We start from the raw sequence: 13,742 nt of genomic DNA on the forward strand, positions 1-13,742 counted from the left end.
ATCAGCCAGGAGTGCTTCTTATCCTTTGAAATTGCAGATACACAAGTGGGAGCACAATGATTTCATAATTCATGAAGTTCAATACCACGGAAAATGCATATGTCTTCGTGGAGCGCTGAATGCAAGACCAGGGGTTGTTAGTCAGCTCCTATGGGGTGGGTAGAGGCTATTAGTAGGCTAATTGAGGGGCACTTAGGGGGCACTTAGGGGGTAGTTAGGGGGTAGTTAGGGGTTGCTTAGCGTGTTCTTAGGGATATGTAGGGGTCATTTAACGACTATTTAGCGAGCATCTAGGGCGGTCTCCATGACTATCTGGCAGTAGTTGCCTAGGTACCGATTGAAATGCCGTCCGATCGTGTTGGCGAGCTCTTTGAACTTGTACATTGGGTAGTGTATGTCTATGATAGTCAAATTATCTATGCGAAAACTTGCATGTGAAATTTGTACACTGACGCGATGATTGGATGCCCGTTTGCTATCGCATGTTGGCGGCAAATGAGGTAAACGATGATGGGGCAAATTCCCCTGGGACTTTGATGCATGTCAATATTGGCCACGATATACTCTTATGAAATCTGTGGTGGACAACCCTGAACTGGAACCATAAAAAGGTAGAACGAACCCCTACATAGGTAGTCCTATCCTAAAAATTCTGTTCTTCTCCATAGCTACTGGACTCGCGAATCCACTCCACATTTGAACCAAGAAATCCGACATGTCGAAACCCGTTCCTGCTGGTCGTGATAAACCCCCGATGACTGCCGGAGAAAGGGCCCTTGCGATCAAAAAGACACAGGAAGATGCCCTAAGCCGTCTGCCAATCAACAGTCTATACATCGTCCTTTGGATAAGATCGGATCCTCCACGGCCAAATGACTTCCACTGGGGCTACTACTTCCACAAAACCCCTCAGGGTGGATCGAAATACCATATGAAAAACTTGGGCGGTGGATGGATACCTGATCATGGCGCGACTGGGGGCGTATTCAAGTCGAATTTCCTCTGCGTTCTCATTCACGTTGCAACGGTTCCTTTGGCGAGACATGGCCAGCTTGATCAAATCATGAGATCTCGCGACGCAAATGTCAATTCCATTCCCAGTGTCACCTGTCGTGTGTGGTTGGTGGTGATACTACGGGAGTTGATTCAAGCTGGAATAGTCAACTGCAACAGTGTTGACGCTTTGCTGCAAGAGTGCATGACTTTCGGAAACCAATACAGTGCTGGTGCTGCACGCAATAATCAGCCAAGGCCGGTTGTGAGGTCGCGGATGTGCTCTTGAAAACCGAGCTGTCGCAGGCGTTTTGTGAAGAAACATCAACGTCAGTCGTTTTGTTTGCTTGCCCTCCTCTTTCTTTTTATCGCGTGACCGTTGAGGTTGTCTGCCCAACTCTGTCGTTCGTTTATCTTTGTTCTATATTGATTAAGCGGGGGAGTGGTATCTGACCACTAGGGCCATTTGGAACAGGCTTTTGCATTGTTCACGGAATACCCCTAGGAGCCACTAGGATGGCGTCGTAACACGCCATATTTTGAAAGTAGACATCCATGGGATCATTCAACAGGTCTCAACAGCTTCAATCAATCAACTGGTTCCATTACATTTCTTAGTGCTAGCTAGTACATTAACTCATTCCCACATACATGTCCATTTTGATGTGTTCATATAGACAAGCTATCCGGCCATTATTTCGTTAGGTTCTCTACTATTCGTGTGAAAGGAAATTGGAGGCCACAGAATTATCTTACGGGCTCAACTCGCATCATCGGACTGAGAGTTTGAATACTAGAGGAATGACAATCCCCACAGACTATTAGATAGCTATGTAAGAGTCGACTGTCAACAGGTTCAGGGCGATGTCAGCATCCAGCTCGTCCATGTACGCCGCTCCACCCATCCAAGAGGCAACCTGAAACCACCAGCTCCCTCGTCCGAAGCGCATTGCTGTTGTGAATTCCCAGTATTCTGGATACCACCCCGCAGATTCCCAGTCTAAAAACCCCGATAAATGCCCATCACTGCTGACCAGGATATTATGGGCCTTGAAGTCTCCATGCGTAAATGTAATGCGATGATGGTATTGCTGAAGCTTCCTTGCATGTGCTAGAGTATCTTGATACTCAGACATGCACTTGAAGCCATGCGATGATGCTGGAGAAAGAAGATGCTCCAAGAATTGCATGTTGTCTGCGAATGGCCCCATTACATGACCAGGGACTCGTGAACTCCGTAAAGACGTCCCAAGTGGGGAGCAAATGCGTTGTTCACCTGGAAGGACCCATGAACGCATAGCATGCACACATTTTTGAAGTTCCTTTAACCACGGCCCCTCAAAGTCAACTTGCAGTTCATCATCAGAATTTTCGAGTGGTATTCCGGGTAGTCTAGTCATCAGAATCGAAATCCTTCTATTGAATGGGGCATCTGGGTGTTCTCCGTAGTTCAAGACTTTAGGGACAGGTATGCCAGAAGCCCCTGCCATCTGCATCGAAACCGCCTCTTCGATGCTGGTCCGGTCTGTCCATTTCATGACGAGTCCGAAGGGAAGTTGAACTATATTAGGATCAAAATTGATCCCAAACCAGGAACAATACCACTGAGAGAGGTAGTAAAGCGATTTGTGAATTACGCCCCATACTCTTCTGACGGTTTTGCCCGTAACTCGAGGCACGCGAGGTGTTGTCTCCGAAATATTGGAAGGTATATGCCGTGGCCAAGTAAAATCCGGCTTTAGAATCATGGGGATCATTGCCATTCTCATAATTCGCAGAATTGGGCTCAAGATACAGATTCGAAATCGTATATAGACAATATAGGGTATTGCGGGTTGGGTGTCGTGAAGAAGTTGCCGCCCTGTGTTTTGGATCCCAACATTGGATGTCAGATGCAATCACATGATTAGTTTACTAATATTGATCTAGTATGGTGACATAAGCGCCGCTGCCCAAATCACCCAACTATTTAACTAGTTCCCGTCGGGCCGCGCCCCCCTTTTGCCCCTCATCACCTCCCCAATTGCCCCCCAACTGCTCCGAAGGCGTCCCCACTTGGTTGCTCATCACAACTTGATACAGATTCTACGATTCTACTCTTTCGCGCATACACTTCACAAAGGGGAAGATGGAACCTCCCAGTGTATTATTGCAAACACGACAAAATAAATCTTTTACCTACGACTGCGGATATGATGACGTTTCGGACGCTGATGTGGTTACTTTGCTTGGTCTCTGTCGAAAGGCTGTAGAGTCGCTGGAGATAGAAATGGAGAGGCGGGAAATTGGACCCCTTACTAAACCACCTACTGTCGTTGGTGAATGCATGCAGAAGATGAAAAAGACTCTAACCATCGTGAAAGCACTCCAAAGGCTAGAAGACAAAGCGGCCTTGCTTGTGCAGAACGCGGTTGATACCATGATGACAAGACCAGCCAAGCGTGAGTCCAAGCTATATCGCACGTTTCTCACTGATGTTCTCCGCGTCGGCGACCGTGGACTGGTTGTTCTCTGTTCAGCTAGCCTGGGAAAGCAAAGGATAATAACTATGAATGGCGAGGAACGACTTCAGTTAATACAGCGCCTTAAGGCGCATCAGTCATCTTTTAAGTGCCCTATACTGGAAAATCTGGCCGCAGCTCATCAAGTTCCAACTTACAATGGTATGTATATGTTAGTCATATCGCATTCCATGGCATAGCTAATAGTATTCATAAGAGCTTTTCTCTTTACCCAGCCTGAGCTTAAACACCAGAAAGCGGACCTGGGAAGAAGGTATGCATTCCCATGAAAACACTTTGGACCACTGGAAGTATTCTTACAAAATGTAGGCCCAGGAAACATTGGGCAAGTGCCATCGAGCTCGATTGATGCAGCTTGCCAGACATCAGATGACTGTCAGGCAATGTTCGCTACAGACTATTCTGCCTCAGGGTTTCTTCGCTTAGACGAAGCAGGCGCAGGAATCATTCTTGAAGAAGCGAAAAAGTCAAGACATTCTTTGACAATCACACTGCCAGCTCCTCACGCGAATCCACCTTTCATGATTATTCCACATGAGATCTGCGCAGACATCATGCGTTTACATACCGGTTGAAGACAATCACGCCAGTTGAAGTCTCATGTGGATGTGTTCTTTTGTATATATTTCACTTTCGCACCTTTCATCCACCAGCAATAGTATCCAGGTTCCAAAAAAGCCATAATAACTTTATCAGGAGCTACTGGGGACGTTTGCCAAGTCTGGACATTCCTGTCCCCAGAAAAAATCTTGACAGTCCCAACTTCGCTTCTTAGCCATACAATGATGGCTGTGGTATAGTCAAATGGGCCCCTTACACAAACAGGTTTAGGAACAGCCTCTTCAACTATGCCATCAATACCAGTCTGTCAAATGTTAGGCCAGGGACTGGATTGACTAGAACAGTAACGTACAGCTGCTTTGTATTTGTCTCTGAGATTACCATCGTCGTCTATGATGTCTGTAACATCTTCTGATGGAAGGCTCTCATGCATCGTAACACGTATATTGATTATCGGGTATTCATGACAGCTGGTATGGAACAGGGAGGGCTGCAAGGAATATGGAAAATGCTCGAATAGGACTCCGAGGTAGAACGGGCCTGTTGCGAAGAACTTTCATTAGCTTATAAACGTTGGGATTCGAAACGACTCTATGCTCACTCTTCGATAAAGACCCGACAGCAGTAGTTTTTGGAATGGTCAACGTGGGAGATATTGGTGAGTAATTAAGCCATGCCACAGAAGAGAAGATTTCAACAGTATTATAAAGGACTAGAAGAGCGTGTTTCGGGCATGAACGTAGATGGTGCCCGAGTTGAGATACTAGGCTTGCGACACAATTCACTGGTGCATGAAGAAAAAGAGGGGCATCGGTCTTCCGTCATATCACGTGGTATTATAAGGCACGTGACTTTGAATCGGACAATGCCGGGAGCCGGCATCCGCCCTATAACGTAAGGAGTGTACAAACAAGCGCCGCGCCTCCACCGTGGATACAGTTCACGCGAGCTTATCGATAGGCTCGCTTGAGCCGTTTCATAATGTGGGTCCGCCAAGGCTTGATTTATAAGCAGAACGATTCGCGCGACCTTAAATATCTTACAGTAATCCGCTTTCCATGAAAAATTCAACTTTCTTTCTTATTTCTTCACCACTCCCTATTCCGGTCCGTCAAGCGCTTCTTAAGCGATTACAAAGTACTTTCTTACAAGTCATACTATGGATTCTACTGCAGATCCCTTGAATGAAGTAATCGATGTGGATGCTTTGACTACAGTAGGGAAAACTCCCAAGCTTGCCGGCGCTTGGTAACCGCTTACTAAGTGCTTATAGGAACCCGAAGATGACATTCCAATTCCGTTGACTCATGCGAAAACAAAGCCTCTTACTACACTAAAGGTTGAATATATTGATGATCTTCCTGAATACCCTCAATCTCATTTGCAAGGATATTCATATATTGTTGCATCAAGAGGACGATCATATGATGAATGCAAAAACCTACTATCAGAGGTACAGAACCACTTAATAACCGCTTGATAAGTACTTACGGTCTTAGGTTCAATATGCGAAGCGGCAAATCTGTGGTCGTAAAGAATCGATTTTTTGTTCATTTTTGGATTGTTTTGTCAGCCGAATCACATGGAATTGCTCAGGAATTAAAACATGCGAATTCCTTAATTCTGATCTCAGATTACATCATCATACTGCAGTAGATGAAGCTTTGTGGGAAAGGATTCGAAAGGCTCGTCGAAGCATTCAACTTTCTGAGACAGATAGGACCAAACGAAATGCATACAGGTATTATGACCACTTACAAAGCAGTTAGCAAGTACTTGATCTAATTTTTCCAGTTTTTTTCGAATGCTTACGCAGCGTTTCAACCGAGGGCATGCATGTGTTGAAAATCGGGAATCATGTAAACCGCTTTTTAAGCGGTATAATCAAGTGGTAAGCATTATTTCCTCTAAGTGCTTAGGAACTGTTTAACAACTACTTTAGAACGCTATAGGAGAACGTCAACCCTATATTGCTTGTGTCAATGATCTAGGGGGTCAGAATCCTTCTCATCTTCGAGAGTCTATTCCAAATCATACAAATATGGATATAGGCTTCTTAGAAAGTCTTTGTAATGAAGATTTACTACCTTCTTCTGAAGAATGTGGTAGTTTTGAACCTGTTACCTCCAGAAGACAGTGGTGCGGTATGTTATCTTTTTAATTACTTGCTAAGCGATTATTAACTGCTTATCCAGATCAAGACCATCCGCAAGGAAGTGGACGGATTATTACAACTAAATGCAATGTTAAATTCAGTGCATTATTGCCTCTACAGCTTCAAGAATGTCCATATTTCATCTTCACTTCGCATGGGATTCATCAACATATACCACCACCTCCAAACAAGCCTCCAGAACAAATTTTAAATGGAGTGCAAAGAATTATTCGTGAGCTTCGGGATCCTACTTTAACAACGTGTAAGTACTTTCTAACCGGTTACGGACTGCTTTTTAAACTGCTTAGAATAGCTCAATTTCTCCGATCTCCACAACTTGAAAAGTTTTGTGAGCAGTATAATTCTTCAACCTTAGCTCAAATCCATTCATCTTTTTCAAATAAAGATCGAATCTCTGCAATTATTCAAAAAGAACGTCTTCTTTCAAATCCTGCAGGTCAAGGATTGAATGGTTTAATCTTTTTACAAAATCGGGATCCTTTAATAAAAGTAAGTACTTAGTAACCGCTTCTTAAGTAGTTACATTTATTTACTTTACTTAAGGAATATCTACGAGAATACTATCATGATTCAAATGGTAGTATGGCTTTTTGCGCATTCAAAGAGCAAATTCAGCTTCTTTCAGAATTAGGCTCATTTGAAGTTGATATGTCATACAAACGGATCCGTACAAAGGACTTTAATGAAGTTCTTTTTTCAACTTTTCTGACCGACCAGAAGAAAAGTGAGTAAACAGCAGTAAAGTACTATTTAAGCGCTTACTAACTGCTTTATAAAGTTGTTACCCTCTTACGCGTCTTTACCAACCAGGAAACAACAAAAGGCTATTTTTTACTTTTTAAACGAGCTTTTCAGCTTATTGCAAAGGTAACAAGAAAGCCAGTTGTGTTCTATCCTATTCATGGCAATGGGATTTACGGTATAATTGTTGATATGGATAATAAACAATATACTGGTAAGTACTTATCAACTGATTGACAAATGCTTTCTAAGCGCTTCTATAGGTCTGGGGCAATATCTGTCTGAAATCGATCCGGAACATCGAGATTATATATGGCAATTGCAGAATATAATTGTATTCTGTAAAGTCCATTTCCAACGATCGATTTTGACTGCGATTGGCACTCAAAATCATGGTAGTGGCGTATGGAGTCGAATGATGAGTCTTATTGAATGCAAATCAGAGGAAGACTACGATGAGTTGATAAGATTATTAACTAGTATAACTACTTATTAACTACTTGAGAAGCGCTTGCTAACTGCTTATACAGCCTTGGAAGATCACAATGTACGAAATTGGGCTCTACACAAAAGTCGACCAATTATTAAAGCAGGTTTGAATAAAGCCTGTTCAAGAATTAAGCCTGTTTTCTTTCAATCCCTTCGCGATCATACAAATGCGGTTGAGCAATCTCATGAAAAGTCATATGCCTCAGGAAAGTTTTTACCGTTAACTGAGGCTGCTAGAAAGTACTTAGTAAGCACTTTCCAAGTATTTATGATAATACTAATAAGACTATAGCTCTGCGAAGCTTGATCAAAATGATATTGAGCAATATTTGCACTTTGATCAATATAATATTCATCATAGCTCGCGAACCTCTAGTATAGAGACACATTATCGGAGACACCTTTACCGTGAGTTCCCCCAAGTACTTATCAACCGCTTAGCAAGTGCTTACCCCCTCTTTAGGATCCCGCAAACGCCCTAGATCGAACTCTCAAGGTTCATTATATGACCCTGAAGAAAGGCCTCAATCTCAGGCCGTCTCTCAGTCACGGTCTCAATCATCAAGGCGTAGTAGAGACAGCGAGTATATTTCCCCCCTGCACAAGTACTTAGCAAGCGCCTAATAAGTACTTAGATCCGTTCGATCAACCACCAATCTTCGTCGTCTCGCTTCAACCAATACCCTTTCGGCCGAGCAGAAACGTCAGGAACTTGAGCTTAAAAAGCTTGAAGCTGATATACGAAAGCAGGAGGAAGAGACGCGATTGCAACAGCTACGAAATGAAGAGTTGGAATTGAATCTTATTGAGCGCCGGCGCCAGTTGCAAGATGATATAAATACTTATTAAGCAGCTTCTAAGTGCTTTTGCTAGGTTGAAATATATTTCCTTGACCGTAAGCGCTTTATAACTGATTAAGGGGTCCCTTGCAAGCATTTTAGTGGCGGACCCTTCTAAATATAGAAGATATATATTCTATGATATATCGAGCTTCGGTAAAGGAATGATTCCATCTAAGCACTTATAAACTACTTGAGGTGATAATCTACTTTTTGGTAAGGAAGTTTTTCAAGTGCTTAAGAGGCACTTCTCAACTGCTTCACTTGAACTAACTAACCACGGCCATGTTTTTCCCCCCAAAAAAAAATGCTTAAAATCCTGGGCCGTTGGCCAAATCAAAACGCCTCCCTAGTTCACGTAACCAGTTGCAAACCACTTAAAAAACACTTCCAAAGCGCCTGTTTTTTTAAAAAAGAAAATTCCCCCGAACTCCTGTAACCGCTTGGAGACCGCTTAACAAGCACTTGATCCCTGGTATTTTTTTTTTCAAGCATCGTTTTCCTCGGCATTGACGCCAGCATTTTCCTGCTCATCGTTGTGGGTAGCCGGGGCCAATTTGTCGCAATTAAACAACAAGAAATGCTCGCAAAGATTGATATCTTTGCAACAATTTCTACGGTCGCCACAACTGCCGCAGGGAATCTTTTTGCCCATATTTCTGACCAGCTTCCGCATGTCCGTGATATGAACCTAAGCAGTCATTAATCGCTTGCCAAGCAGTTAATGAGTGGTTATAATCTTACCTTTCCGTCCTTTTTAGTCAGGGGCAAAGCTGGCAGGGGAATCGAGGCATTGCCAGAACCAAATCTGCCGCCGCTACTGCCGCCGCCAGTACCTTCCTCAAGCTGGGGCTCCTCACCGGAAAAAAGGTCCTTGTACCATTCTAAGCAGTTGTAGAGCAGTTAGCAAGTGCTTGAGAATCAGTTGTAATCATATTGAATATCCGTACTGATGGACCGATCCATTTCCTTCTGTCCGACCCGACCGCCCTTGTTATCCTCTGCCAGGCTGATGTTTTCATGCGCTTTGAGGTGGGTGCGAAGGTTATTGGTAGCCGTGTATTTCCTCTAAGCAGTTGACAAGCAGTTAGCAAACAGTTAAAATCATTTTATTTTTTTTTTCACCTGGCCCTTGGCGCAATCCTCCTTCCGGCAAAAAAGCTCTCCGTAGTAGATAATCAGGTTGCCGGCACTATCCTAAGCAGTTCCAAATCAGTTAGCAAATACTTGAGAGGCTGGAAACAAAAGGTTTCCTCGAAGTACTTATAAAGCACTTCTCAGTTCCCTTTCTGAAAGGTTTCAAACCGCTTTCACTCAAGTGCTTAAAAAGCACTTTTCAAGCAATCTTTCCCTCCCTTTCAAGTATCCTTTCCACGAAAAGATTGCTCAAATGGAAAACGGAATGAGGTAGGAATCAGACAGAAAGAAGGCGAAAATAAGGCTTACCGTTTCGTAGGGGGGGAGGGTGAGCTGCCCAGTGGGCACCATACGCAGATACCAGCAGTACCACTTCTGAGGGGAAAAGTTAAAACAACTGCTTCGAAAGCGCTTGATAAGCGGTTACTCACATTTTTCGCCAGATTTGCCATCGTGGCGGCTCCGAAGCGGTTGCGGAGCGGTAAATGAGTATTTGTAATGAAGAGTGTATCAGAGGGCTTTATAAGTGTTTGGAAAGTGCTTTATTGAAGAAAGAAAGAAGGGGGGGGGTCGAAGAAGGTGGGTTGAATACGAAGGTAAGGTGGTGTAAGAGGTCGTGCGAATTGAAAAGAAAAAATTTGGTGGTGCGAACGTCACGTGACCAAATCCTGCTTAATAAGCGTTTTCGGCTCGCGGGACCCACTTTCAAGAGGTCAGGTCAGCTGCAACCACGCCTCGACCCGGTTTCTACGGCTCGGTGAAGTTCAAGGGCCTTTTTGAACAAAACAATTGCATTTCGATGGATAGAATATTACTAGGTCGACTCCTGCCTCCAAAATCAGTGGAACGATCCGTCAGACAATGTATCGCTAGTATGTTCGCCCACAGAATAATCGGTTTCCGATCCAGATTTCCGAGAGCTGCGTTGAGGAAAGGCCACACCCAAACGATGACTATGGCTTTTGGTCGGCATATCGGCAGGTGTTTTTCCTTGCCATGCGTCACTTCTATGGTCTTTCTGATGCGCCCCCACTTGGTCATAATCGTTACTCGCCATTGGGACAGGTGCCCGATTCCCAAAATCTATGGATTCAGTTTAAAGAACTCACTCGTACGGTTGGTCTCATCTTGCCTGGCTCTCGCATCTCTACAAGACCTGCCCTGTATAACCCAGAATTCGTCGCTATCTATAACCTCCTGACGCGCCCTGTGGCGTGAGCTGTAGACAATGTGCCCACATAGAGTTACCACCCAGCGATCTGGCTGCATATAGCAGATCTTGCACTCTAAATTACGCTTTTCCCTTTGCTTTGAAAGTTCCTCTTCCGTCTTTTGGTGCTTTTTCCTCTCCTGGAGAGGTCCATCGTGAAGCACGCAAATTTTACCTTTCAGCCATTGTATTTCATGACGAATTGACTTTTGGAGCTCCTCGAAGGTGTTATCCTGGCCAACTGTTAGTCAAGGACGAAGAATATCTTGTGAGGAGCTGGTACCAAAGCAGACGGCTCCTGTGTTTCGATTCTTTTACGTTTGCGTGATGGTGTCATATCCGTCTCATCATCCACCGCCTCAACCATCAAATTCTCGGTAACTGTAATCAAGGCGAGCGGCCCTCCGAGGTCGTGAGCTACCTGGTTCAAGACTTTCGTCATCGGTGATAATAATCGTGCGGGTGGGGCTTGCCATGGTGATCTTGACACCACACTTGGGGGCGAAAGGCCGATATAAGCAGACTTGGGAAGATGAGAAGAGAATATCAGAGCATACAACCAGTTGGGGGAAAGAGGCCCTTTATATACCTCAGGTCTAATGTGACGGACTGAGGCCCGGGGACACTCAGGTGACCGCAACCATCCAAGCTGCATTGCACAATTGGACACCAAGCCGTGATATTTTGAAACTAGTCCGTAGTGTTGCATGCGCTGCCCCAACCAGGAAGACAGTCCATAATTATCTGGCTCCCCCCTGCTCATTCTCCGAGGTTCGTGTACCGGTTTGGGCAACGCCGGCGACTGGGCGCATGAGCTTTTCTTTGAGAGGAACTGCGTGCGTAACACCCAACCAGAAAGTTATCTCGTGGTATTTATCAGCACGCGACGTCTTCCAGCGATGAGTTGGCAACATTTTGGTACATCTTATGGCTAGGTATGGGGCTAGTGGCGGGTTCAGAGGCGATCAACGAACCTCCTTCCTGCAGCCGTGTCTCGCCAAACAATTCAACCGAGAGTTTCTCTGACTGTTCACTCCACATTGTACTTTTAGGGGCAAGGATATGATCACACAGGGCCCAATACAGCCAATGACAGGTGAGCATCTCGAAGGAACAACCAAACCTAGAGAGGCTGCTATGATCGTTGTGGTGTGGCGGATGCTTAATTATATATCACCAGAACTAACCACCGTTGCTCTCATACGACGAGAACCGAGGAAGAACCTAATGAATGCTGAACTTCTATGCAAGTACTGAGCTTGTGTGATAAAGGCACGCGCTAGTACAGAAAGAGAAGAGCCCAAATAGAGTCGGCATTCGCATAAGTATCGAAGTAGATGATGATCAGCTTGCAAATATCAATGAAAACTCCATATTGGCCAGTCCCCATCCACAGTTGTGTTCTAGACAAGAGGATATCCCTCGGATTGCTGCAGAGTACACAGGTTCTGCCAGTACAAAAGTGTCCGAGTCCATACAGACTTTTGGTGATCTGACTCAGTACTCTGTCTATGACGAGCAAGCCCTAAAAGGCAATCAAGCCAAAAGGATCTGTATACGGGAATTGCCTCATATAGAACAGCAATGAACCTATATATCTTCCAGTTCAATGCGAGTTGAGCCTCAGAAGATGGACAGGACGTAAAGATCCAACGAAGGTCTCTCCATAAGCGGCCTGAGAGACAATGTGCGCGACGATGGGGCCGCTCCATATCGATGGGTCGATCACGACTGATCAGGATGGAAAAGATGTCCAAACTATCATCCAGGCAGCGGTGGAGATGTTGAAGTCTGTTTGGTTCCACTTCAAGCCACATAAGATGCTGACCAGATTCCGCAAGCCTCAAGCTCAAGTTGTCAAACAGAGAGTCGGTTGTCATTGTGCTGATGCAACAATCAAATCCATCTTGGATTGCCCTTGCACCCTCCAGGCCGAGGCCTATGGCAAGGTGAGTGCTGAGGGCCCTGTAGGTACTGCGTATAATGGCCCGTAGCTCCCGGTAGTCAATAAACTTGCAACCAGACACTGTTCGTACAAAGGCGCTAATAAACGGCGCAGTATCTTCAGGGACACCATTTGCGTTCTCTTGGCGGTACTGATCCCATGAATCCCAGTGTCCATAGAAGTACGCTAGAATGTGTCCAATAGCGCGAAGGTCATCAAGAGTTGACTTATCTTCACTGATTTGGATGTCAAAGTCCGTCAGAAGAATCTGTTGGGACTGCCAGCTTCGGCTTCCAAGCCTGAACGACCAAGGGTCTAGACTTCCATGGACGATACTCCTCGAGTGTATGAATTCCACACGAGACAGCATCTGTTCAGCAAAAATAAGAAGGTTCTGTAGGCCGAAGTAGCGACCGGACTTGATGTAGAACTCCTCGAGCGATATTCCAAGCATATCCAAGATCATTACCTCCTTCCCATCAATTGCCTCGAACCAATGCAACATCGGTATGCCTATGCCCCCTGCGGCAACTTGGAGAATATTCACTTCATGCGCCAGACTGTCGAACCAGTCTAACTTGATACTTGCCTCTTCGAGGGTAGTGCAATGACGTGCTATCCAAATCAGCACATGTTCAAACCGTATCGAAGACCTGTACTTACCACGGCCGTATGCACCCGGCAGCTCCGGCCACTCCAATACCTCGAAGGGGCCTACTGTCTTCAATTCTTGCATTGTGACGGTTTGAGACCATGTAGTTTAGATCTGTGTGAAGACAATTCTTGGGCTTATAAGTTTCGAAGGGCCACGATTTTCACACTAGGGGTCGCTATTTTCGTAAAGCCTGTCTCATGGTGCCGCCCGAGTGGCCCTATCATATGCTTGCTGCGACCCGCTAAGTTGGACGTGAAATTTGACGTTCAAACATCATCGAAAGAAAAGTACCCCAGAAATTTTCTTTCGCGCCATACATTATCGGATTGCATTGCTCAGTATGGTACATAATCTGGATGTGGCGCAGCAACTGTACCACTCTTCTGAACTTGCTACAACCAAGGGAACGTCCAACGAGCAATCCATCGTCTCAACCAGGAAGGGTGCGAGCTTTGATTTTGCCTCAATTCAAAA

General features: G+C 45.0%; 1 protein-coding gene across 1 annotated transcript; it reads right to left on the reverse strand.

Moving 5' to 3' along the window:
• Positions 1–12,544: 12,544 nt before the first annotated feature.
• Positions 12,545–13,349, reverse strand: LDX57_001960 (uncharacterized protein; the record flags this gene model as incomplete). The annotated part of the gene is made up of 3 exons (XM_046083604.1): positions 12,545–12,607; positions 12,705–13,228; positions 13,277–13,349. The coding sequence occupies 3 exons, from the start codon at positions 13,347–13,349 to the stop codon at positions 12,545–12,547; spliced, it is 660 nt and encodes a 219-aa protein (XP_045939561.1).
• Between the last annotated feature and the right edge of the window lie 393 nt (positions 13,350–13,742).

Source organism: Aspergillus melleus (assembly GCF_016097325.1).
Source record: "Aspergillus melleus strain CBS 546.65 chromosome Unknown contig1, whole genome shotgun sequence".
Classification (NCBI taxonomy): Eukaryota; Fungi; Ascomycota; class Eurotiomycetes; order Eurotiales; family Aspergillaceae; genus Aspergillus; species Aspergillus melleus.